The sequence below is a fragment of the Opisthocomus hoazin genome, chromosome 8, assembly GCF_030867145.1.
Source record: "Opisthocomus hoazin isolate bOpiHoa1 chromosome 8, bOpiHoa1.hap1, whole genome shotgun sequence".
NCBI lineage: Eukaryota > Metazoa > Chordata > Aves > Opisthocomiformes > Opisthocomidae > Opisthocomus > Opisthocomus hoazin.
Window position 1 is genome coordinate 70,419,476 of NC_134421.1, and position 27,417 is coordinate 70,446,892.

General features: G+C 43.7%; 1 protein-coding gene across 2 annotated transcripts; it reads right to left on the reverse strand.

The window, feature by feature from the left end:
• Positions 1-11,361: 11,361 nt before the first annotated feature.
• RBM17 (RNA binding motif protein 17) lies at positions 11,362-27,344 on the reverse strand. Of its 2 annotated transcripts, none has more exons than XM_075428746.1 (12): positions 27,287-27,344; positions 25,626-25,766; positions 23,977-24,093; positions 22,929-23,095; positions 20,395-20,489; positions 18,855-18,911; positions 16,877-17,018; positions 14,767-14,918; positions 13,945-14,018; positions 13,481-13,579; positions 13,077-13,149; positions 11,362-12,938 (listed from the first exon to the last, which is right to left on the reverse strand). In XM_075428746.1, exons 2-12 carry the CDS (start codon positions 25,746-25,748, stop codon positions 12,835-12,837), a joined length of 1,203 nt encoding a protein of 400 aa, XP_075284861.1. In that variant the 5' UTR covers positions 25,749-25,766; positions 27,287-27,344; the 3' UTR covers positions 11,362-12,834. The 2 variants fall into 2 exon arrangements, with proteins under 2 accessions (XP_075284861.1, XP_075284860.1); XM_075428745.1 differs by having other exon boundaries at positions 20,395-20,492.
• Positions 27,345-27,417: the final 73 nt, after the last annotated feature.

Below are 27,417 nucleotides of genomic sequence, written 5' to 3' on the forward strand. Positions count from 1 at the left end.
TGGTCCCTGTGCAGGATCTGGCCCTGGGTGGGCAGAAGCAGGCGCAAGGCTGGCACCTCCTGCAAGGGTTGGCAGCTTGACCTAGCGCTGCGTCTCCAAGCATCCCGAATCCCCAGGGCATCGTGGAGGATGTGCCGTCCTCTTGCTGCTAAAATTAACTTTCTTCCCCCCAGTTGTTGGCCTTGTTCCCTCTGCCCACTGCCCAGCAGCTCTGCTGGCCCACCCCTGGCAGGAACAAGCGCCCGACTCTAACCTGGTGCTGTACTCTGGGAAACAAACACTGTTCTTGAGTGATGAGCCTCCAGATTCCTATAAAACACAAAAAGAGACTTTTACAGCTTTATTGCCTGGGATAAACGAGGATCAGCAGTTCATCCCTGGAAGAATATTTCCAGCACATGCTTCCAGGGCTTGGCAAAAGAAACACCATGTGGTATACTGAGGGTTAGACCCAGTAATGAACATGGGCATCGCTCTCTCCAGCTACCTGAAAGGCGGTTGCAGCCAGGTGGGTGTTGGTCTCTTCTCCCAAGTAACTAGCAGTAGGACAGGAGGGAACAGCCTCAAGTTGCACCAGGGGAAGTTTAGATCGGATATTATGAAAAATTTCTGTACCAAAAGGGTTGTCAAGCACTGGAACAGGCTGCCCAGGGAAGCGGTGGAGTCACCATCCCTGGAGGCATCTAAAAGATGTGTACACGTGGCATTTGAGGACATGGTTTAGTGGTCGGCTCAGCAGTGCTAGGTTAACGGTTGGACTTGATGATCCTAAAGGTCTTTTCAAACCTAAACGATTCCATGATTTTATGATTCTATGTCCATCAAAATCCACGTTTTGATGCTCATATCCAAATTTGTTGTCCATAACGTCCCACTCAGCATCTACGTAGCCTGGAAGGTGCCTAACTCCTCAGTTATTTTTTTCTGCAACATTGATCTTTCCTGAACACTGTCAGTTCAGCTCCAGAAAGTTCCTGGTAGGAGTTTCTCAGAGCATTGGAGGTGCGATCATGTCCTGTGTTAGAGGCTGGTGGTTAAGGTCCTTCCATCACCCGGTCAGGGAAGCAGAGAGGCTTTGCCACCCCCTTGGCTGAAATGGTGCAAAGGATTAAACAACCCCTGGGCAAGCACCCAGCCTCAGGGCAAGCGAGTAGATGGAGGGCTGCTCCTGATGCTCCAGGAAAGTTTCAGGATTTAGGAGATGCCTGCTCAGCAGCAAAGCACCTACTTCTCCCTTGCATCCCTTGGGCAAAACCAAGGTCAGTCACCTAGGATCCAGATGCTCTTCAAGGGAAGAGGCTCACAAGCTATGTCCTCCATTCAATCTGGTCCCCAGGAAATCATCTTAAAGAGAGTAAAGCATCTTGTTGATAATTGGGATTTGCTCCAGTCGCTCTGTGTGTTGGCCTAGAAAGATCTCAGATGGGACCATCCTTGGTCTCCATATGTCTGCTTTCTGTTTTCCCCATGGAAAATTTCTAGAAAGCAGCTTCCAAGCTCCAGCCAAGGCCATCGTAGGAGTCGGAGCATCTTGTTGCCTCATTCCCCATATTAGCTACTATTGTTTTTCGCCCACAGAAAGCACCTCGAGCAGCTAAGTGGTGCCAGGCAGCTTAAACAAACACGGAAGCCTTCAAACATAGTCTGAGGATTTCTGGTGCACTATGATCTTCATCCCTTACTCACTGTTCAACAGAATTTCTGTCTGGGATCTAAAAAGAACACTATGAAAGTAATAGTAATAATAATTAAAAAAAAGAAAAAATGCAGAGAAGCAAGCTGGTCCCAAAACCAGGTTTAAATTAAACCAAACAAAATATGGTCCAGGATGGTGAAATAAGGACATTTCTCCTCTCGGCAGAGCACAAACACCAGGCTGCATGGTCAGAGAGGGTGGCAGGCGGCCCAGCATCGCTTGAGGATTTTGGAACAGGTTGGGCAAATACACTGGGAAACGTCTTAACCAGCGCTGATCCTGCTCCAGGGCTGAGGGATGGTCCAGATGGCTTCTCAAGATCTTCCCAAGCACTTGTTTTCACAGCAGAGGCACTTGGAGCAGCGATGTTTGCCAGCACCTTTCCTGGCATGAAGGTGTCTCCAAAGCAAATAAAAGCATGATTTAATGACCATTCATATTTTAGGAGAGTTGTTCAGCTAGAACTGACCCAGCAAAGGGTCCTTTTACCGTTCTCCCAGATTTAAAACCCTTATTTGGCTGAGATGCTGTGACTGCAGCCCTCAGCTTCATCCTTAAGCCCAGAAAAACCCCCTTTGGCCGGGGTGGAGACGGAGATTTCACTTCCCTTGCCCACCTTGCACCGAATCAGTAGGTTTGCACAACAAGGCTTTGTATCAAGGAGGACAGGAGGTGGGATGCTCTGCGGGGCGAAGTCGCTCGGCATTTCTGCACATACCTAAGGGAAGCAGAGCCGCCTTCGCCTGCGCAGGGAGGAATCGATCTTTGTATCAGTGATTGCCCAGCCAGGAAATCAGTGTAGAACTGACCTCCCTTTCCAGTTAGTGGTGTGGTAAGATCATGGGTGGTAGCAGTCTGCGAGACAGGGATGTCGGTGCTTTTCTTAGGCTGGAGCCACACAGTCGTTGCAGCCCGAGAATCAGTCACGGGGATCTCCTTCACTGTACTCTACAAGCAAATAATAATGCAAACAGCTCTTCTAAAATATTTATAACATTTTGAATGGCTTGCGTGGCACAAACCCAGGAAAGACGAGGGTGCTTATAATTGCTGGTGCTGATCGATCCATCTTGCATAACCCTATTCTGGCCTTTTATAGGATGTTTGAGTGCCCAGGCAGGCTCTTAGCTCACCCCCTGGGACACACGTTGCTTGAAGGTGCTGCTTTTCCAGGCAGCATCAGGCCCCTCATCCCACCGCTCAGCTGTTTTCTCGCTGAGCTGCTGCTGTTACGCCTAAGCCAGTCTCTCAAGGTCACACGCCAGTGGCCAGTGGCTGACCATCAGCGAGCTGTCCATAGCCCCGAGGCTTCTGCCTTCAGCCTGTGCCCATGATTTCAAGCCCTGCGCTGGTCCTCCCGTGCTGCAGCAGCCAGACACCTGGCACCCCACTCCCTTTCACACGGCGAGCTCTCCCCGCCTGTTGATGGCAAGCCTGAAGCTTCAGCCTCGCAAATTTAGCGGGAGGGAAAGTTGCAAAGAGGCCTGTGGCCTCCCGCCAGCAAAGGCGATGCCGTTTCTGCTGGGAGAGCGGGCAGCACAACCAGGTCATCAGGGATTAAGATGCAGCAGGGCCTGGGAACGACGAGCTTTTGGAAACTTTCCAGCCAAGCCCCATGTGCGCTGCAGCCTGACCTAGACAGATTATTTTTTGCTAACCTCTGGCATTAGAGCTGACATCTTCATATCACAAAGATTAGGTACTCTATCAAGGTGTTGAGACGAGATTGGATTAGAGAGATGCAGGTCAAAGACTTAGGACCAGGTGCTCTTGGTCCTTTGCACAGCTCCGGGTCCTGGTCTCCTGTTTTGCAGACAGTCATCAGCTTTTGGGTTTTGCAGAGAAACGTCCCGGAGAGCATTTCCCAGGCGTGATCTGCGTGCGGTAATTACTGCAGCAGCACCACCCACTGTCAGACCTAACTCGGTGGCTTTTCTGCAGCTGCCTGCTCGAGCAGGTTTCCAAATGTGATTTTGCTCTTCCCATGCAGGAAGCTCGGTCTCCCCTCTCCATTGATCTCCACACACACACCTGGCACTGAAGAGAAAATGTCACATTTGGAGAAACATCTCCATCCTTCTTCTGATGCATCCAGAGCGACAAATAATCAATTCTATTTCACACAGCCCAGGCTTGGTGAGGAAAATCCTTGCCATGCAGTTAAATCCCTTTTTTTTTTTTTTTAATCAGTAAAAAAAAAAAAAAAGGTATTGATTTTATGATGCCAACATCATGATTTTTTAACACAAAAACTGATAGCAGCCTTAAGCTCCCTGGCTTTTACGCTCCCCAAGCCTTGCCTGCAAAAGCGCTGCAGGAAAAACAAAGACCATCAGACTATGGCCTATGAAGACAGCAACCTGCTATGAAGAAGTAAAACTAAGTAAAACACTTTGAAGTGATCTGGTATAAAGCACAGTGAAGAAAGGGGCTGAGGGAAATACATGAATAGCACTGTGACGGCTGGAGATATTTTCAGGACTTACTTGATTCCCTTATTGGCCGTAAATTCCCGACTTCCTCGGAAGAGCTGAGCCCTTGCAGGTGAGTGCGATATTTCTGGGACAGCATCCGCAGAAGCAACTGCGCTGTTATAGGAGGTGATGGGCAGAGGTTTAGCTGGCACGGTACAGAGAGACGGGCTGCATGCTCCTGGGTCTTCCTCTTAAATTTGTGCTTGAAGTAAACACCTCAGTCCTCATTTGAGCATACTTCGTTGCCATATGATTACTTTCCCAGAAAGGTTTTTAAATTTTGCTGGGTAAGTGCACCACCTCCTCCTATAACGAAGGAAGACAAGTCATCGGGAGTTGCTCCAGCCCGTGTCCTCTCCCAGTGGGAGATCTCCCTGCATCATTATAACTACAGAATCCCAGAATTTTCCTCAAATGACACAAACCCCACCAGTTTTCTCTTCCCATCCTCGCAAGAGGAGCTGGTGCTGGAGGAGCTTTCTGTGTTTTGCTGGAGTATAATTTGAGTTTTGGTTCACAGTCGCTATACGAGTTTTACAAGTTCAAAGCAGCAAAGTCCAAAAAAAGCTACCCAGCTTTCTGCTCGCGGCGAAAGGTGGAGAAATCTGCGAGGAGTTGAAGACCTTTGTCTTGGCAGGACCACATGGATTCCTGAGCTGTTGACTTGCTGCAAGCTCTCAAGTGGAGGCTAGAGATCACACCTTAGAGACAGGGAGAGGAAAAACAACTCCAGGGCTATGCAGTGGCAAGATGCTTAAACACTGTTTTGGAAAAAACCACATTCTTCCTACAGGAGGAGTAAGAAGCAGGAGAGAAGCGAGGAAAGGGTTAGTCATCTTGCTGGGAAAGATCCTGTTTTCCATATAGCTGAGGCTGTCTTCAGGCCTGCCAAAGCTGGGCAGCAGGGTGTCCTGCACAGAAGACACGGTCCCATGGGAGCAGAGGTTCGGTCCCTCCCCCCCTGCTGCCCACATCTACGGGGCTGAAAGCTTAGGGTGTGCTAACCCTGTTTGGGTAGCAGACATAAGGCCGTGCTCTTACGTTTTTATACTAACAAGAATGAAGCGCAGCATGAGCCCTCGTGCGTTGGGATTTTCCTGTTTCCCGATGCTAAAAAGAAAAGGAAAAGAAAGGAAATGCCGTAAAGCCACAATCCTGAGCTCCGCAGGGATCAGAAATGAAAGAAAGCAGATCCGAGAGGACAGGTCTGCAGAAGAGTCCACGCTATCCCTTCTCCAGTTAATTGCAGTGTTTTCCTTGGCTTTCACCCCTTTGATCTTCCGTTGCAGCTTTTCCACCTCAATGTCCATTTTTCCCCCCGTTCAAGTAGGACTTTGCTCACTGGTACAGAAAGCTGTGGCTTTGCTCCTGCTTTGCTCACTGATACAGAAAGTCACAAGCAACACCCAGCCCTGACACGGACAGCAGGATCCCTAAAGGAGCGCAGCTCACGACAGGACCACATTTGTATTTATTGTCACCTACTACGTAATTCGAGGTAAAATATCAAGCACAGGCATTCGGACAGGGAATTTGTCATCGGTTTCTCTCTTGAGGAACACAGAAGTGGCAGACTTTAGGTTTTCCCACCTTTTTTCCAGCAGTTGGAAGTCCTGCAGACTTTACTTTGTTTTCTTCTCCTCGCCACCAACTTGCTGAGTTGCATCTTGAGTGACAAAAGATTTTTTGTAGTAAATAGCAAGTAGAGTCACCCTGGACACTCAAGGCAAACAGCACATCCAATCCACTGGCCTGCAGAAAGAGGAAGATGATATTACCATCCTAAATGCTCATTTAAAGAAATTTTCGGAGTTCACAGATGCTTCGCTGAGGAGGAGAAAGGAGCAGCTACTCGTTTGTTGCTCCTGACACAAGACACAAATATCTATGATCACATCTAGAGCTGGCCAGGGGTTAAGGCCCATAGGCTCTTGAGCTGGCTGACGTTATAAGCAACTCATATAACTTCCAGTGTTTGCATCCTTGAAAAAACCTATCATCCTTTACACCACATAAAATGTCACTGCAGTCCTTTGAGGAAAAGGTTCATTTTCAAGCTCGCTCTGCAAACGCGTGACAGGCACAGATGAGATCTGTCTTCTCTCACACACCGACCAGTTAATTCAATCAACCAGCACCTCAAAACACCCACAAACATCTCTCCTGCATTACTCTGAGCACTGGCACTCCTACCTCCTTAGCCCAAACGGTTGTTCCTCCAGAACTGCACAACAAGCCACCATTCAGAAAAAGGAAAAGCAGGTCTATTAATCCACTAAAATACATCACAGGTGAAAAACACCTGCCTGAAATGCAGTTGTGGGCCAAAGGAGTGCAGAGATGGGGTTCGCAAATTAAACACACAGTCAAGTACACATCCTGCCAGGAGCTGCCTGACCATCTCCAGCTAGACTTCATGAAAGCCCCTTCTACAGCCATAACCAGAAGTTGGTGGTGGTGGTGGTAAGCAAGCAATGTTCTGCGGGAATTGCTTTCTCCTTACATGGTCACACAGCACAAGGCTTGCCCATCATTGGTCCCACAATATGAATCAACATGGAATATTCATATTTTAAGATAAGCTCTCCCCAAAAGTTCTGTATTTGGTGTACTGGATTTAAGAGAAACCAGTGCTGGAGTCTTGGACAGCAGAAGCCTCTATTCACAGAGCAGATACAAGGACCAGGCTGTATTTCTGCTGTCTTGTAGTCTCCACCATACTCTGGAGGAACAAGCTGTAGGGTGTCACTCACCTGCTGCCCATCAGCGCAACCCTGTCAATGGGTTTAGTCTAGTGCTAACCTCAAAGCCTTCACATTTCTTAACGTCCATGGGGGGTTTCAAAGGAGAGGGCAGGCCCTGAGGACATGAGAAAAATAATGAAGTTTTACATAAGCCAAATTGATCGGATGATAAAGGCTCTGGGCTTGCTCTTTAACTGCTATGCAGCTAGAATAAAATCTTCAGCATCACAGGGCAAGAGGGAAGTTCTTTATTGGAAGCCCTGCCTATAGGACACACCAAAAAAATTTCCAAGCCCAGGCGCTACTCTCAAATCCATCTATGAAAAACCCACCTCTTCCACAGCTCAGCAGAGCAGAAAAGTGAATCTCCTGGCTGACAGAGGCAGAATTTCACAAAAGCTCAATTCCTTCCTCTGGCACAGGGGTGAAGCCCAAACTCAGGCACTGACTGCCACCAAGCAGTGGCCAGTGAGTGGATCTAGGAGTCATGGTGTGACAACACACCACGATGCCTGTGTCTCAAGGACTCCTTCCATACAGAAATGCAAATATAAGATATAAAAATGCAAATGTAAAGTTTATAAATCCTAGCAGCAGCTGAAAAAACACAGGAGTTTTCAAAGGTGTTGGTCTCTTCTCCCAGGTAACTAGTGATAGGACGAGAGGCAATGGCCTCAAGTTGCATCAGGGGAGGTTTAGATTGGATATTGGGAAAGATTTCTTTCCTGAAAGAGTGGTCAGGCATTGGACCAGGCTGCCCAGGGCGGTGGTGGAGTCCCCATCCCTGGAGGTGTTAGAAAAATGTGTAGATATGGCACTTAAGGACATGGTTTAGCAGGCATGGTGGTGTTGGGTTGACAGTTGGACTTGATGCCCTTGGAGGTCTTTTCCAACCTTAATGATTCTATGATTCTAAAGTAGCAAATAAACCCTCCAGACAGGCTATATACTCTCATTGCTCAGCTGAGAGCAAATGAACAGACAGGGCACTGCTAACACGATCAATCCCTATTCCTCTTTAAAGGGCAAGTGCCTCATCACCTAAAGGCATTAATTCTCCTAAGGAGTCAATCATTACCACATAGTACTGCACTTACTGTTAAAGAAAGTGCTTGTGAGCAACGTAAGCTCTCTGCGATGACAAGCAGCTCTTGCTTTACTGGGGAAAGGAACAGGGTTATAGCCTCGTACCCGGTCAGGAACACGTTATGAATGCTAGATGCACCTGTGAGCAGCCCTCAGCTGTATGGATGCTCTTGCTCTTTTCCAATTTTTAGACAATTCTCATTTATTTCTAAAATTCTGGAGCAGCTAATCCTGAAAACAGTTTACATGAAGGACAAGAAAATCATCAGTGGTTGTCAGGATGGACTCACCAAGGGGAAGTCATGCTTGACCAACCTGATCTCCTTCTACAACGGAACAACTGGCCTGGTGGACAACAGGAGAGCAGCGGATATTGTCTACCTGGACTTCAGTAAGGCTTTCAAACATTGTCTCCCATAAGATCCTCCTCACAAAGGAGCTGTTGAAATATGGGCTGGATGAGCAGACACCGAGGTAGATTGAAAACTGGCCGAATGGCCGGTCCCAAAAGGTGGTGACAAAGTCTAGTTGGAGGCCAGTAACTAGTGGTGTACTCCAGGGGTCTATACTGGGTCCAGTCCTGCTTAATATCTTCATTAATGATCTGGGTGATGGGGCAGAGGGACACCAAACTGGGAGGAGTGGCTGATACTCCAGAAGGGACCTCCACAGGCTGGAGAAATGCGCTGGCAGAACATCATGAAGCTCAACGAGAGGTGCCAAGTCCACATCTGGGGAGGAACAACCCTAGGCACGAACGCGGGATTTAATTTAACATGGGATGAATCAGAGTCTTGAGCGGGGGCTCTTGCACTAAGTGCTGTAAGGACAGAAAGTACTCCCTCATCAGACTTTTGCTTGTGGAGCAAGAAAGATTTAAGAGGTTTAAGACCCTCTTGGAAGCCTTCCATGTTTTTCCTTCTGTCTTTATGAAACTATGTGGGGTTACAATGAACATTTTCTCCTGCACAGAAGGGTAAACACCCTGACACACTCAGACAAAACTACCACAGGAGCCTGATTTCAGATAAGCTCCTCAAAAGGCAAGCACTTACACGGACTGCAGCACACAAATTACATCTCCTTCTCCTCAGCTGAATTCAGAGTCCAAAGTTCAAGGCTAAGAGCACTTACCGTTTTCTACTGTTAAAATGAAAAGCAGCTCCACAAGGACTGTGGGTTTTGGTTGCATAGTTACAAGTACAGGGCAACAAGGTGTAATCCCAACTCTCCAACCAACCTCTGGCACGACCTCGGGCAAGACGCTTTGCGTGCCCGCCTCCCTCCCTCTCCGTATGGCTATTCAGACAGCAAGTTCTTTGAGGCAACAACTCTCACCTTTCATATAGTATTGGCAAAGAAAGCTTAGGTTTTGACAATAATAATGTTACAACTGTTTCCTTTATGTTCTAAAACGCTCTTTAGTCTGACAGCGAGTAGGCAAGCAATAAACTGACAGCTGAAATTCAACATAGGTTAAGCACAGAGCAGTGCACGTAAGAAAATAGTCATAACCTCTGTACGTAACGATGGGCTCTGAAATGGCTGTCAGCACTCAGGAACGAAACCTCGGGGTTGTAACAGCTACAGAAGCATTAAGTCAGTAGTTCCCTACTGTTAAAATAGCAGCCAGTTGTTACAACGGAGGAAGAGAACAAGGCTGCTATGCAAATCCCAGTGCTTAAGGCTGCAGGGTTGATCAGGCACTAGGGACAGCTCGTTCAGCTCCGGGCTGACTCGTCCTCCACGTGCCATTAGCTTCAGGATATCGTCAAATCTCTCTTAAGTAGGCATCTGACCTAGATTCTCAGAAGTAACAAACAGTTCATACTTAGCCCGAGAGGAGATTCAGTTATTCAGCACACTAGAGAATCAGAGTATTTACACGGGTACTTAAAACGTGGAATTGAGGCTTCACTTGAGGAAAAGTGGCCTGAAAAATACCGACTGCTTCCTCTGAAGCAGTATAACCAACACTGTATGCCAACAAGGCAAATGTACCTTAACAGGCCACCATCCTCTTCACATTCTGTAAAATCATAACCTTTTAAGGCACCACACAAAAAGAGAAACAAAAATATTATTGCTTCAGACCACAGTCGCAAGTACGCATCTCACAGAAACAGGTGGGTGCACAACTTCCAGTATGCAAAGACAGACAAACAAATAAAACTCTGTAGCTGCGGCGAAGAACTCCTAATTAAGTGCTGCTGAGCCTTTTGAGAGGGCGTTGATGAATCATGGAGGATGGGGGGGGGGGGGGGAAAGGATGTGTAAGCAGGAAGAGCTGGAGGTGTTAAATAAAAAGTAATTTGAGAAACTACTAGAAATAGAAATAAGTCAGTAACAAGATTCCAGAGGAGTTAGGAAGTAGAGAAGTAAATTCGGAACCAAATTTTTAACAGTCAGACCTGAGAAAGACCGAGCCAACACAACACGGGCTAAGTGGAAGGATGTACGTTTGCAAAATTGTCCTCGAGGACAACTGCCAACAAACCAAGCTCCAACGTCACGTGTTCGTACGGCACCCACCAAAGCGAGTACCCACGAAGAGGTGAAACGGCAGCAATGCAGGCCTGATAGCACTTCAGGAGGAGGCATGCTTATGCTGTCATAGTGACCCCACGGTACAGAAAAATACTTTATTTATAGCCTGAATCTCCTGTACAAAACACTACATGAACAAGTCCTCTCCCCTATGTTTCCGAGGGTAAACTTTACCTATAAATCTTCAAACACAATAAGGATTTTTAGAACGGCTCAAAACTTGCCAGTAAAGCAATTCTCATGACCTCCAACTCATCAAAATGGAAGCTTAGAAACTTACAGAGAAAACACCAGAACAGCTGGTTAGAAGACACAGAAAATAGTCTGTATACCTCAGGAAATGCTTCCAGCTAGTCACTCAGAAGTATTTGCTGAAATATGAGCCATAAATAAATCATGTTACTTAAAGCCAAGTCGTGTTTCCAAGTTCAGATGATACTAAATCTGTTACCAGTGCTTAACTTTCTACAGCACGCAACTCAAATTATTTGACTCTTATAAGCAAACCTATGCTAATTCATACTAGGCTAATTTCTTTGTTTTACTACATAGTAGCGAAGGCCTTGAAGTGTTGCTCAAGGTCAAACAGAAAACTAACAGCAGAGCCAATACCAGAATCTAGATCCTGTTATTGCCCCAAGTCCTGCGGTTTTAGTATTAGTCAGGGCAGCTCCTCACCTCTGCCGCTGTGAGGTTTTCTAATGGTGGATTACAGCGATCGCCAACAGCAGCACCCGTGGTGTAGAAGTCACTGTCTCTGTGGGAAGGCCTTGTGCAACAGGAGAGGGTGGTAAGGAAGCCAACACACAGCAGGTAAAATACAAGGGTTTTTTTAAAAATTGTTCTCTGTTTTACAAGCAAATGTTTGTACAGAGGTCGGTGGAACACAAGCAGACAAAATAAGCAAAACACAAGACCAAGGGTTTGTCATATAGATCTGCAGCCAAAACTTAATAAAAGGGCAATAACTGGAGATATTCACAGCATTGATCAACTACAGGTCTATACCCCCTCCCCCCAATACATGTGCATAACAGCAAAAAGACATCCAGCATCAGCTTTCAAACAGCTAAAACGCCCTCAGAGCTCACTTCCACTTTAGTGTCTGCACAATTCCAGGTGCAGGGGAGCACAGAGACAGCTGCCATCACTGCAGAGCCACCTCGCGCCAACTCTGTCACATACTGTTCCCAAACAAAAACCAAACATGAAATCAGGAGCAGAGTGCTATGTATTATTTTACATAAGAAGAAAAAAAGAGTTGTAGTGTTAGTAGTCTAGTTTGTCAACTCTTCAGATTTTCATACAAGAATTTTCTTCCATCGCATCCTGCTTTAAAAATTTTGACTGGCACTCCTCAAAAAAAAACCGCATAACCCTGACGTTATTCGACCTCCAATATAGAAATATACACAGAGAGAGCAAATGCCAGGTTTGACTCAATTAAACAGAAAGTTAGTTACCTACGTGTGACGTTAGAGGAAGTGAGAGCCTGATAGCTGGCCAGATACAAGAATGAGTTTCCCTCAGTTCTACCCATTGCATAATGACCTGTCGCCAGTTAACCCTGGATATTTCTAGTAAAGACTGCCTGACAGCACTGAGCTCCTGCTAACGGTCCACTCGTTCCGATTCAAATGGCTGAACATTTCAAATTCCTTCCATTTCCCTGGGTTAAACGTGTATTTTCTTTGGACGTGGGAAGAAACACAGGCTCATCCCTTGTTACTTCAGTCTCCGTTCTGGCACAGGAAGTATTGTCCCCGAGTCAGGAGAGAGAAGCTAGCTGCCAGCTGTCCAACGGCCCCAGATCACTCTGGCACGCAGAGACGGAGGACTTACGAGAGCAAGGCTGCAACTGTGAGAGACACCATCAGGTATGAGAAGTGTGATAGCACACAGTCCTCTTCCAAAGCTTCCCACTTATTGTGGATGCAGCGCAGGGACTCCATGATGAAGCACCAGAACAAGGAAAGCAGTAATACAGACAAAGCATCTCCTCAGCAGTGGGTTTTCAAAAGAATGAAGTCATTTGAAAGCTCAAAAAAAAACCAGGATCCCCAGAGCAGTAAGCAGAATTGTGCAATTCAAAAACACAGAGACGTGAATCTTACTTTCAAAGGACTTTATATTACAAAAAAATGTAAGTCACAACGAATGTGAAAAATCCATTCAATGAGGCTTGTTTCCAGTTTGCTAGGAAAGCTACTTTTCTCTTCTTTATTCCCAGCCTACCGCTGAAAACCTGATTGCCAAAACAGTGACACCTCGAGCTAGATTTTTAAAGTCAAACTTGCTCTGCCAGATCCAGTACTCTGAACTTGTCCAGGTTGTAGAAACAAGCCTTCACGACTCTGCCTCCAAAGTATCTTCCATTTAGATCCACCACAGCTGGAATTGAGACCAAGAACAGGTCAGCAAGCAGCCATTCAATAAAACAAACATTTCTTTAGCTAAACAGTCTAATCTGTGAGACTGTTTAATCTCCACAGAAGTAAACTCTGAGGTTCACACAATTTAGTAACCTACCTTTGATGGCAGATTCAACCCGTTCAAACTCTAAAAATATTCTCACGGCTTCATCATCAGGGGCGCCAGGAATCTGAAACAAAGCAAAAAACCCACCCCAAACCAGCAGTAATTAGAACAGTAGCAAAAACACTGTTTTAAATTGCCTTTCTTCACAAAACTAGTGAAGAGAACACAATAAAAAGGTTCCAAAGGCACAATACCCAGAGATTTTTGACCAGTTTTTGACATTAACAGTTTTTATCTTACAGCTATGGAAAATCCAGAATCACAACACAGCAAAGGACCCTGAGAGATCTTCTCATCTGTGCCCCTCCTCTAAGGCAGTAACAACTCAAGTCGCGAGGGACAAGTGCCCAGTTTGCTTTCAGAACAGCCAAAAAGAGAGACAGATCATCTCTTACCTCAAAGATGACACATTTCCCAACCTTGCCATATTTCTCGCATTCCTCCTTAGTTTCAACTTCCAGATCTTCATCCACCTCCCCAGCACCTACCATGTTCTGAAAGTTAAAAGAATAAACCTGACTCACTGGATGTAGTCTGTATAGATGATTACGCAGGCAAATCACAGACGCATGCAACTGTGACCATGAAAACTTCAAGCTTCTGTTTACCAGTCAAGAGCCACAGGAGGAGACAGTTCCCTAGTACTAGGACAAGGTAACCATATAATCTAAACCAGTGTTGATTTACAGTCACAACTTGTATCTCAGGAAAGACATGCATTTTCTCCACAACACAAAGCACCGTGTAGTTGCAGGCCAGAACCACTCGAACTGTACAGAGTCATTGTAACAGGAACACAGTTTTAAACATTTCAACCAGTCATGTACGCTGCAAACACCAAGACTTACTCCAAACTTACCCTTAGTAAGACCACTTTAGTTGGACATTTCAGTATCTCAGTCAATGGGTTAGAATCCGCCTTCTTGCCCGTTTCTGTTACGAAGACAGAACAGTGAATCATGGAATAATTTAAGATTGAAGCTCATTTAAAACCTTACATGGGGGCTTTCGCCAGAACCTTACTGTTATCAAAGAATGGAATAAAAGCCACAAAATGTAGTTTCATATTGGTGAGGAATAGTCACTCAGAACTTGTAGTTATTTGGAAGGACAATGAGCAGAAAAATCACTGCTACAGAATGTGAGTTAAGCTAGAACACTGATAACATACTATTTCTGAGGGAAATCATTCATAAGCTCAGAATTGTATCAGATCCCCTCAGAACTAAAAATCAGATCTCCTGACTTCCAACACTTGTGCTCAGGAAGAGGTGCTGTTCTAGTAAGCCCAAACGCCTCCAGATCAGACAACAGCAGGGGAGTGAGGGCAATATCTAAAGCATGCAACAGGAAGAGCCAGCAGAAGCAGAGCAGGATCACCCCTCAAAGAGAATTGGCCTCCAAAAATTAAAGGGGGACAACTGATGGAGGAAGGGTAGGATGAGCTAAAATAATTAACAGAACTTTAAAAAGAGATAAAATCTTTTAAAAAACTGAGTATTTAAAATAGAATCTTTAAAAAGATAAATTTCCACAAAAAGGAACGCGAACCACTCTTCCAACTCCAACTAGTACCTTCTGCAAGGACAGACAGCAAACAAAAAATTCAAGAGCTTCCACTGAGCATGAACTATTATTTCTCCCCATTTTTCACAAACTTCTTGGTGCAGGACAAAATTACCTTTCTCTACAGACTCGCCAACAATGATCTTGCCACCCCTCTTGCTTGTCTTCTCCACTGACAGTGCTGTGCTCAGCCCCTGTTCATGCTTTCCGAGCCCCTGGCCCTCTCTGAAGCCATACTTCTGCATGATTTTATGAGCTACTGTCCCTCTGCAAAGAGAAAAAGCATCAGTCAGTAAAGGTTTCTTACAGAAAATGTCGATGCTGCATTTCTTCTGTGTGCTCAAATACTCTACCTCCTAAAATCTCATTACAAAGAGACTGAAAACATAAGGGCTTCTACACAACTTTACAACCTAGCAATTTCACAGCACCCTGTGAAGATGAGAAGTGTTCCCCCTGAATTACAGATAGAAAACCTGTCAGAGAAGTTGACTAAATAAAATTGGTCATACTTCTCCAAATAGAACCCATTAGAATCTACTAGCAGCACAAGTCAGCATCAATAGAATGGTTTAGGTTGGACGCGACCTCTAAAGCTCATTTAGTCCAACTCCTCTGCCACGGGCAGGGACATCTTTCACTAGATCAGGCTGCTGACAGTAAATCAGAAATCAGATTAGACCAAGGTCTATTTCGTCCAGTTTCTTATCTTTATAAGTGGCTGGCATCAAAAGCTTAAGAGAAAATGCAGATGCAGAACGATCTGCTTCCCACAGATCACATTCCACTACCTACTAGTTCAAAGTTGGCGTAAGCTCAAGAGTACATGGCTTTGCTATCCCTTCCTATAACAAATCTGGATATCCTCAGTACTAACTTCAACATGTCTCATCCTTCTGAATTTTCAAGAACGTATTGAGGCAATGCAGTCTCCAAACTATTTAAAGGTACCTTTTTTGTAAGTACCTTAAAAAAGCACCTCCACTGACAGGTTTTGAAATTCCCACTAAATGAACAGATAGAAGCAAAACATACCTATGCACGCTGACATTTCTTTGGAGACCATAGCTAGATAGGCCAAGACACAAACGACATGCCACGGTATAGTAGCTTACACCACAGTAAATATTCTACGCTTAGTCATTCCCATTTTACCAACAGGCACGTAAGACTACATAGAAAATGCAGGATCAGTGACTACAAGACTATTTTCTAAGCACACCATATGAAACATACAAAAACACATTTAAAAAGGCCAAAAAGTCTGGCTTTGTAATGCTGAAAGGTTAAAACACTAATTCACAGAATAAACAGTAGCCAATTGTGTGGTCAAAGCAAGGCAGGTTAGGTCGTATTTTCAGCACTTCCTTCAACAAAGTGATGGCCCCAGGGTACTGCTAACTAGAGGTGGTAACAATGCATAAACTGGTCCAACAGTGCTGAGTTTGGTTACCCTTTTTCTGGACAATGTAAAAAAACCCAGTGTTTCTATCAAAAAAAGGCATAAAAAAATGGGCTCCAAAATGGAAATGCAGTGTAATAATGTAATACACTACACTTTTATGTCTGTGTTTGTCCTGGATCCAGTTTTGACTACGCTGAGGCTGCATTTCTGCAAGACCCTGATGTGATTGACAAGAGGACCACAGCTAACCACTACACCTTTCAAATGAGGTCTCTAAGCTGTTTCTAACTATAAATTCGACTTCACTTTGTTGCCACAGTAGTAAGACAAGCATTGCACACAGTGCTAATCCAAGGCAGAATAGTAAATGGACAGAGTTGCAGCCACAGCTGCTACGTTCATGCAAATTTGCTTTGAATTTTTGAACAAACAAAGCAGATCTGAAATGATTCACCCACTGGTACGTAGCAAATTTCAGACAAAGCTGGAAAAGAAACCTGCAGAAACTAACATGCCATCTGTGTTTTCCTGTATACCGTATTAGCTTGGCTTGTACAAGCCAAAAATAATTCATACTGGAGCGTGGCTTCAGAACTCGCTTAAAGCACAGCCCTGAACTCAACCACCTCAAATGCATTTCTGTACCGTCGAGTAATCCACTGCTTTTTCTGTATCCTGCCAGTTAGGGCTATATGCACTCAGACTAACCACATACATGCAATGGGTTGTGTTCTTCTCTACTGACAAACTATTTTAACTTTTGGTTTTCACCACCTTTTAATGCCTTTTTCCACAAAATACGAGTAAGTCAATCATTTACCCCATGTTAGCAAGGAAAGAGTTGCTAGGTCCCGTGGGGGAACGAGGTCTTTCTGGCTCATCATATGCTGGAGGAGGAATAGCTGCTTTGGAAGATGGTGCCCGAGGTCTCGACTCCTCTTCAAATGGAAACGATGCTACCGCTGAAGAAAATGGATATATTTGCTTTTTCAGTAAAACACTTTGCATGAACTACCTGCTTGTTACGAACAAAGAGTACTACGCCTTCCACCTAGCTCCTCCTCTGCAAGTTGTACTTTTTTTCTGCTTTAATACTAACAAACTACAAAAAAAAGTCTTCCACATAAATCCAAATCAGAAGGAAGTTTCCTCTGCACACGCTGCTTTAACACCCCCCTCACCTCTCTCTCAGCAACAAGATTTGAGCTCAGTTATTCTGGATTTTCTTCATAAGATATACAGTGAGTTTGTACCCTTAGATCTATAAAACATTTATTAATCTCTTATCAAATGGAGAAAAGAAACATTAAGAGGCCACCTGCACGACAGTGAGCTTATCGAGACAGAGGACAAGCAAACTTAAAAGCCCCACTCATCAGGAACAGAATTATGACAAAAATGGATCAAGGCACACAGCTTGGGGCCTGAGGACTGTAAAGCAAATACACTGTACATTTACAGAAAAGAGAAATCAGTCTACTAAAAAGAATGAATGCAACTCTAAGCAAAGTATTTATACAATCTGAAGAGATCTCAGTGACGATTTCTGAACTGACACTTTTCCAGGGAGATGGAGATATACATATACACACCATACTGATCAGATTATTAAACTACCTTCCTAAAAGAAGCCTACAGAACACTAAAGGAAATATGCAGAACACACTTTTGAATGTACTTATGGACTTCTAGACTGACTTCATTTCAGATTATTTTCTTGTGCTTGTATCTTACCAAATTAAATGTCAAGACGTGAAGTCTGGGGATGTCGTATGAGGAAAAAAAATCCCTATTTGAGCAGCAGATGGACTAGACTATGGGACTTCTGCTACAGCAATATTTTTGCATGTTTTTCCAGCCTAGCTCTGAGCATCAAGTAACAAGCCATACAAAGGCTTCCTTGTGAGAACATGTCACATTTTGAAAGCTCTCCCCCTCAGGATATTTCTACCATTTCCAGCCTATATTTACTTTTCCTTGACACTGCTCAATTGCTCCCAATTATTTACTCAAAACAATCTCTCTCTGTTTTTACTGTTTACACACTTCAAATGCTTTCACTATTATATCATTCACTTACTTCACCAAGCTTCACTTCTTAAATTTGAATCTTCTCATAATTAAAATCAGGACTCCCAAAGGAAAGTTTGTGCATATAAGATTCTTTTTTCTTATTCTTTTTTAACCACATACACAACGTGCTGTTCGTTATTTTAATTGTAAAACGCAAGACAATTGGACATGCAAAAAAACCTCTGAAGTTTTGTTCTTCTAGCAAGATGCCATCTAGTGGGCAACTGTAATTTCCAAGCTGCCTTCACTGAGGGAAACCCTGGTGCGCACACGCATCTCTTTTTTAAGTTTTTGAGGGATACAGTGTTTGCTAAATTCTGTCTGTAGCGCACAACTCCTTCAGAGAAGATCTTCATTAAGCACCTCCTAAAGCAAAGGGTAATGGAAAAATTCCCTCTTCATGCTGTGGAGGGTTCTAGTCTACCCAGAGAAACCTGTCTGCAACATTTCTTCTTCCGCATCAGAAACGAGGAACTGACCACGGTTACAGCAGACCAGCTTGCCAAACCACTGCTCTAGCAATACAGAAAGAATCCTTTAGAACCGAGATGTAAAGCACAGTAGCATCACTGGTTCCCCACAGCTTCCCCCCATCAACAAAGAACTAGTACAAGTTCTTCTGCCACTATCATACAGGAAGAACAGCAGGATGGGTTAGCTGAACAGAAGGTTGAGAAATAAACAATGCTGCCAGGTTTTAGAGAAGAGGATTTTGGTGTACTTACGTTCTTTGTCCTTCTCAACAAGAGATGTAGGTGGTGCAATGGCAGCTCCTCCCATACCTATGGGCAAAACGAAAGAAAACACATTTGTAGGGTTAGGTTCTGCTGCTTGAAATAGCTTCGCTGAGTCTTACCACAGCTGCTGGCTCCTTTCCAGCCAATTCTTAACATACATCTCTATCAACCGAGAAGCGGCAAGAGAGCAGTCTGAGAAGTTTCAACTTCTCAGTGAACTAGAAATGAGTGAAAAGCACATCAAGGGAGACATGAGTGAAAAAAGCACATCAAGGGTTGGACTAGATGACCCACAGAGGTCCCTTCCAACCCCTACCATTCTGTGATTCTGTGAACATCAAGCGGCAATGATTTACTACATATTCAGTCTATCGTAAGAATCACAGAATCACAGAATAGTAGGGGTTGGAAGGGACCTCTGTGGGTCATCTAGTCCAACCCTCCTGCCGAAGCAGGGTCACCTACAGCAGGCTGCACAGGACCTTGTCCAGGCGGGTCTTGAATATCTCCAGAGAAGGAGACTCCACAACCTCCCTGGGCAGCCTGTTCCAGTGCTCCGTCACCCTCAGAGGGAAGAAGTTCTTCCTCATGTTCAGACGGAACTTCCTGTGCCTCAGTTTGTGCCCATTGCCCCTTGTCCTGTCACTGGGCACCACTGAAAAGAGCTTGGCCCCATCCTCCTGACACCCACCCTTCAGATATTTGTAAGCATTTATAAGGTCCCCTCGCAGCCTTCTCCAGGCTGAACAAGCCCAGTTCCCTGAACCTCTCCTCGTAGGGGAGATGTTCCAGTCCCCTCAACACAGGATTTCAAAATTACAGACTACAGTGAAACAAACCTTCAGTTCTAAAACTGCTCAAACCAAATGAGAAAGACACTCTGTTTGAGATCAGTTAGACTTTCAAAACAGTAAAGTCCAAGCCCCTTCCATATATTAATGAGCAATATTCTAATGTAGTCTCAAATCTCCAAGGCAGAGCAAATACTTTAAACGTCCCCTGTCAACAATTTTCTTTTTAAAAATAACAACAGACCTGAATTATTTACTGTAACTTTGTTGCTGAAAGAGAATAAAGTTTAGTTTTGTTTATGCAAAGACATATCACCCAGACCCACATCTTCTTAACTAGTTCTAAGGGCATTCAAATAACAAATGCACGAATGGTAAGCTTTAACAGCGAAAACTCAACAGTGATTCTCATAGCCTGATTTTATCTCATGCCTCACCCCCTTCCTGGAACCTACACCACACAGAAACTTACCACAGGTATCTACAAACTAGTGTACAAAGAGGTCTTTCCACAAATAATTTAGCTGCCATCTGCCTCCATGGAAAGAACAGTTTTCTGCATTACAACAGTTATGGTGTAAATAAAATGCTAGGTTTATTCTAAAGGCTCAGAAATAACAGTATACTTTTCAGCCGAGAACAGAGAAATACAGAATGCATGAAACAGGAACAGCATGTGAATTCCCCTCCCTCCTCTTCTCTTCCTTCCCCACCAAAACCATAAACAGCTCCCTTACTTCTTTTTCTTCTCTCCCTTTCATAATCTTCATCTTCATCAGAATCTGGATCTGGTCTTCTTGAAAACCCACTGGCTTCATGTCTGTCTTTACGTCTTCTAGGAGACACAGGAAGTTAGGATAAGAAACCATCAAAGTTAACTCTTTGCTTTAATTTGTGATACCACCTTTGCAGTGTGAATTATGCTGCTACACTCTGACTGGCACTTTATAATGTTTTCCATGAAGGTGTAAGTAAACACCTTTACTTTTTGTTTCTTTGCTTTTATCCTCATGGAGTATTTTTTGTACATTATAAGATGGATCCAAAGCAAGATCATTTTCCACTTGCAAGTCATCCAAGAAGAACGTATGGAAATGAGGAAGCAACTGAACAGATCTAGTACAAACTGACTACAGTGACTGAATTACTACAATAGAAGGGGTGTTGGATGGAACCAATAACAAGGCAACACAGACATTAATTAATCACCCTGCTTTGATCAGAATCCCTTTTAAATTGCCCATCACAGCCTATATCGAGTATTATAATTTACTCGATCAATTAAAAAAAAAAAGTCATCACACTTCAACATCAGATTGAGACGCCAGCTTGGCAGTCAGAATAATAGACTTGCCTGAATCTTAAAACTTTTAACATCAGGTGAGAAATGCTTCAAGAACTGTTTGCACTTCAGCTGTTATTTATTGTGATCATGACATTACTCATTTTAATACTTTAGAAAAAGGAAAGCATTTTTCCCCAAAACTTACGAGCACAGCTTGGGGCTTAAATCAGATCTCATTCCCAGCACAACCATCAAAATCGTGCTACAGGATGCTAAAATCAGCACTTCTACGGAACCAGACAAAACTTCTGAATCTCTACATTGTGAATTTAAAACAAATGTACGCTCTGTTCAAACACCCAGGCTATCACAAACCATACATCTGACGCAGGTTTGGCTGAGACTGCTTCCCCAGTTTTAAATCTGAATGAATTATGTATTTTTCATTTCCTCTAATTTTATACATAAAGAATACCCTCTAGGCCCACACACAAGTTACAAGCACGACTAAACAAGCCATCAGCGCTGAAGCTGTGGAAGTGACAGCCCAGCTTTCTGAGATCTTGCATGCTAGCTGAAGTATGACAGAGCCTCAGGCATTCCTTCAGAACAATGAAGATAGAACTGAGAGAAGACAGAGAAGTCCAGATGACTACAAATATTAATTAATTCATTTCCACAATCTGAACAGAGCAACAGAATATCCCTCTTGTCATTTCACAGACTTCAGATGATTCATAGCATGATGAAGCTGGCTTATTAACGTCACTTAAATAAACAAATACAATCTTACTGCCTGGTTGGCAGATGTTTTACCACCTATTTCAATAGGACACTGAACCTGCATTCAATTTCTTTAACATGATTAGAGACATTTCTTATTCCAGGGAAAGGGCATTAAGATAATTAAATAGTATTATCATTTGTCCAGAGACAAAGGAGTAATAAATACACAATTAACTTACTTTAATCGAATGCAGAATATTAAAAAAGAAAATGCAACTACACCTCTCAAAGGCTGTGCTAGCTGAAACGCATTCATGTATCGGTTTGGAGTATTTAAAAGCATAAAGAATGGTTTATCATTGAGTGCTGAAAGGTACTTCTGTAGTCCTGTTATACTGACAACAAATCCTCTAAAATACCTGCAAGCCAAAGTCTGATTACGATGCATGAAGTACCCAAACACTGCTACTACTACTGAAATAAAGTAAATGTAGAAAAACTTGACACATCTTTCAGCTAAAGAGGCTGTAAAGATGGTATACACTGTAATTTTTGCACTGTTAAGCAATTTTATCAAGAGCATTTGTCCTGGTTTCAACGGGGATAGAGTTAATTTCCTTCCCAGTAGCTGCTGGGTTTTGAGTTTATTATGAGAAAAATGTTGATGATACACTGATGTTTTTAGTTGTTGCTAAGAGATCAAGGGCCTCTTTTCAGTTTCCCATGTCCGGCTGATGAGTGAGTGTACAAGAGCTGGGAGAGAGCAGAGCCAGGTGGCTAGCCCAAGCTGGTCAATGGAAATACTCCATACCATAGACATCATGCTCAGTTTATGAATGGAGGCTGGCCAGCAAGCAGCGAACTGCGAGTTCAGTGATCACTGCAAAAACTGTATTGTGCATGGCTTGCTTTGCATATTCCTCATTATTATTATTATTCCTTCCTTTGCTGTATTATTAAACTGTCTTTATCTCAACCCACAAGTTTTACTTTTCATCTGTTTTCCTCCCCATCTCACTGGTGGGGAGGGAGGAGTGCGTGAGCGGCTGTGTGATCTTAGCTGCTGCCTGCCAGGTTAAACCACAACAGCATTAAAACATACTAATTAAAACACTGCGCTTGTTTCTACAAGCACACAGTATTCTTCACAAAACCTTTAAGAATTTCCTCGAAATTGTTTAGAGGGATAAAACTAAACAAATCAATGTGTCTACTCTATATATAATTGTCCATATGCCAAGAGTTTAAACAAAGCCTTACTTTTCTCGTTCTTCGATCTCCTTTTGCCTCTCCAGCTCACGCTGCCTCTGTCGTTCCTCTCTTTGACGTTTTACCACTTTTTCATAGTCATTTGGGAACATGGGATCATACTCATCAGCCAAAGGAATCAATACGTCTCCCGCAGAAAAACCACTAGGCACAGGATCCTTAAAAAAGAAGACGGATTTTTTTCAGCTGAGATGTGAAAACAACATCCAGTTGGAAACCAAGAATTTAATGCTTCCTTTTCACTCTCAACAACACAAAACTCAATTCCTGACTTCTATAATGGCAGGAAATTTCCTAATCCCACCGATACTAGAAGAAATCTTTGCTTTACTTAAAAACTAACATTTCACCCAGTCTCTCACTACCTCAATTTTTTCCATGAAGAAAGAATCACCCTCATCCACTCCCCCTGCCAAATACAAATACAGCAGCAACTCAACATGGACAAGATTAATTCATTTTTAGAAGTATTATGGTATCTTGCTGCTGCAACCACCTGCAGGGGGTCCTCCCACACAACCTCTTCAGTCTTTTTCATCATCTGCTCTTACTACATCAACAGAGGTGCACATACTGTTCTTCCCTCGTCTGAAAGAACTATTTCAGAACCATTACCTGTGAACAAGTTTCAAGAAGAAAGTTTCTTTTGATTCCTCACCACAAGAAATCCATTAAGTTGAGTGTTATACATGCTCAGTTCCAACACTGGTGCAATTACAATTATGTTCATTAGTTACTTGACCAAACTGCTGTCTTGCAAAGTACTTTGAAGGTGTCCAGGAGAAATATGCTAGGAATATCATTTTATTTTAACTGCACATTCATCTGGGCAATTCCATGTTGTACCACACGGAAGACTGTACAAAGTTCAAATGTTCATTACAGAACCTCTGAGCAGAGGAAATCAGTTTCAGAAAATGACCACTTCTTTGACCACTGGGAAAGACGATAAAAAAAATAAAAATACAGAATGGAGCCAAAGACTTCCAATTCCGAAACATGTGTTAACAGCTGGGCTTCTTAGCTGCCCTGGTCTTACCTTTAACCCAGCTGCTACATGAGGTGGTGTGTCCACAATCTGTCTCTCATCAGAAGAGCTACCGCGTTTCAGATCAATCACTGGAGCAAGGACTGTTGTTTGTTTTGTTCTCTGACTCTGAAAAATCAACAAACACAGAATGTCTAAAAATGGTAACAAAACAGTTTTCTAAAAAGCAGCTTCCTTTACATACTTGCAGCTGGTATCTCCATTTTTTTAAAAAAAGTATGGAAACCACTGTCACAAATTCTTCACTGTGCAAAGCTCAATACATCATTTCTCTTCAGTTTATCAACATACAGTAAATCTCAACATTGCTAATGAACCTTGACACGGATAACTAAGGTTACATCATGTTTCAGCAGTGGCAAAGGCCGCTCAGTTCCGAGACCGATGCTTGCCAACTATGGCTGAAGAGCTGCTACGCAAATACAGATCTGATGCAATACTTCACAGAACGCTTCAGTGAAACCAGTGCATGCCCTCTTGTTTTTAAATAAGTGAGAGCAGACTTTGCTTGTGTTTGCACTAGAACATACAGTGGCAGGTGAGTGGTGCTCAGTTTGGACTAGGACCAGAAACACACATTAAAGATTCAGATGATCTCTTCAGATGAGTTTGAACCCTGTGGGGTTTTTTTAAGCAGGGGCTCAGACTTCTTCTGAAGACCTACTGTTCTTCCTATTTTATCATCTGATAAAATGCATTAACCTATTCTGAACTCTGAATTTCCTAATTCTGTTCTACTCTTCTACTATTCTATGCACACACTCACATCATTTACTTTGACAAAGAACATATCTAATATAGCAGCCATTTAGATTTCATCCATGTAGGTTGTTCCAATTATCAACTAAATCCTGCCCTCAATTTCAGCAGCATAAAGCAGGAGTAATCCCAGTGAAAAAAATGCTGTACCTAATTCAGTATTCGGATGCTATTATTTCTCTTCTAAGTAAGTAATCTTACTCTAGAACCTACACACCACAAACAACACACGTGTCCTGCCTCAACCAAAACAGCAACTACTTAAAGAAAAAGGGTGACATACTGTAGCAATAGAATGAGAAAATGGCTCTGTCACAGTTTAAGCAAGAATTAGCTTGCACTCCTTCTCCCTTTCACGTACACTGGAAATACTTTCTGCAAAAATTTCTAATGCACAATGATTTGCACTTTAGCACTGAAAGCCTTTTAAATAATAAGTATAAAATGATGCAAGCATGTGAATAACAACTGATGCAAAACGCCAAAAATGATCAACAACCGGTACTGCCAACTATCAATCACAGCATGGCCCTTACTTACTTTAAAATATAAAAATACATCAAAATGTTTAATCTCATTATCTTCAAAGTTAGATTTGAAGATCAGCTTTTGGCTCTACTAGCTAAAAAAATTTGAGGCTTGCAGTGCACACAGTTCCTAATTCAGTTTTAATTTTGCAGGACTTCCTCTCACAGACTTCAAGAAATATGCACCTTGCCTTTCCCCTCCTCAGTTTTGCTAGGCTCCTTGCTACAAACTCATACGACAAATCCCAGGAAAATTACCCCAAATCGGTATTCTAAGGCCACAAACTTTCCTCGGTGCTCCAAACACAAAAGAAGCTTTAACAATAGAAAGCAAAAATACAAAGGGGACCATACCTTTGCTTGTGTGAGAGCCGCTTTCTTCACCTGCAATTGGGACTGTAGTAGTTTGAAATTTTTGGACCAGCCTTCTGTTTTAGAATCGCTGGTCTCAACTCCCAAGTCATCGTAAAGTGACATTTTTTCTTCAATTTTAAACTAAAAGACAAAAGAAAAAAATCCAGATGATGTTAACAAACCTATGCACAGGGCTGATTTGCTACTAGTTCGTGTATGTTTGTACACCATATTTTTATATTTTTAGATATCTTTTTTCCAAAGCCAGAGAAAATTCAAAGTAACAACATTTTTTTGGTTAGCACCAGATACAGACTGTTTAACTGTTTGAAAGGTAATGAACACTGTTCAAATGTTCACAGGTGTTGGAAACTACCTAAAATTACATTTGTAACATTAGATACCAATCATTTCAGGCTTTGAAGAAGTTATGCTTTAGTCCACACTGGCATTTTGAAATTCACAAAGAAATTCAACATTAAGTATCACATAAGCCTCAAGACTTCCAAATCAAACACAAAAGAATCATTGCCTTTGCTAACCTTAAAAACTGTCTGCACAAACATATCAACATTCCAACCAGCTTCTTACATGTCACTGTTTTTTGCAACACTGTAAAGGAGTATCTTTCTTATATTAAATATGCTTGCCAGAGTATTAAGTAACTGTTTCCACAACATTTAAAGGTCTCTCAAACACACAGAACTCACATTATGTGCACACACACAACATATATATATATAAAATTTCTAGGTAACAACATCAATAACATGACATTGACTTGTATCACTTCATCTGATATTGCAACTGACACGAATGGAAGAAGAGAAAATTTGAAGCTAATGAGAGGTCTGTCACCTGTGGCACAACCTCTAAGTTCATTATTTAGTCTCTGACAGGCCTGGATTACACTATCTCCACCCGAAAACATTAAATTCTTAATTTACTGCAGGATCAAACACGACTTTAACGGTCTGCAGTGAAAGCTGACAGACTCATCAGCAAGAGCTTGATCCCACAGGTCTGACAGATACTTATACACCTGAGGGAACCTGCCCGGTGTGGAAGAGATGACTGCTGCTACAGATATAACTTCTATGCATTTAAACCAGTGGAAAAAGTCTCAGATGCAGCAGACAGCAACTATATTACAACTCCAAAAGGCAGCAAGCTCAGAAAAAAAATTTAAAATCCCAACGATTTAATCCCGCAGTAGGACATGAACAATGAGGGCTCAGCAGAAGAGAGCTCCCCACAAGCAGAGGGAGGAGGCTGCACTCGCTGGGGGCTGTCACCCCTGCGGGCACAGGGCGCGCGAGCTGCCGTACGAACGGATCTGGGCAGGGTGCTGACACCGCGGGAAAGGGGCTTTGTGCCCAGCGCCGGGAGTGGGGGGTGCGCAGGGGAGCCAAGCAGAGGGGCCGCAACCTCGCCAGCAGAAAGCGCGGGCCGTTGTTCCCGTCCCTCACACGGGCGGAGGGGGCCGAGGCCTGGGACGCCGCGGGGCCCTGATCCCCCCCACTCCCCACACGGGCCTTACACCCCTCCGAGGGGAGCAGCCCCCCGCTCCGCCCTGCCTCCCCAGATCCCCCGCCCCCCGGAGCCCGGGGCAGCCTCCCCGGGCAGGCGCGGCCGGCCGGGGCCCACCGCCCGCCGCTCACCCGTCACCGCGCCGCCATCAGCCGGCCGCTGAGGCAGCCGGGAAGGGGCCGCCCCGTACGGCGGCCGCGCATGCGCGCTGCCGCCCGCCCGCCCCGCTCGGCCAATGGGCGCCGAGGGCGCTGCGGCAGCG

What these genes read in the sequence shown, in the direction of transcription:
- RBM17 (XM_075428745.1), bottom strand. Translation starts at nt 25,748, where the DNA reads ATGTCACTTTACGATGACTTGGGAGTTGAGACCAGCGATTCTAAAACA. An exon ending in GGAAATGTGTCATCTTTGAG is followed by an intron (nt 13,150 to 13,480) that starts GTAAGAGATGAT and finishes GCTTTGTTTCAG; the next exon opens with ATTCCTGGCGCCCCTGATGA. An exon ending in GGTTGAATCTGCCATCAAAG is followed by an intron (nt 12,939 to 13,076) that starts GTAGGTTACTAA and finishes TCTCAATTCCAG; the next exon opens with CTGTGGTGGATCTAAATGGA.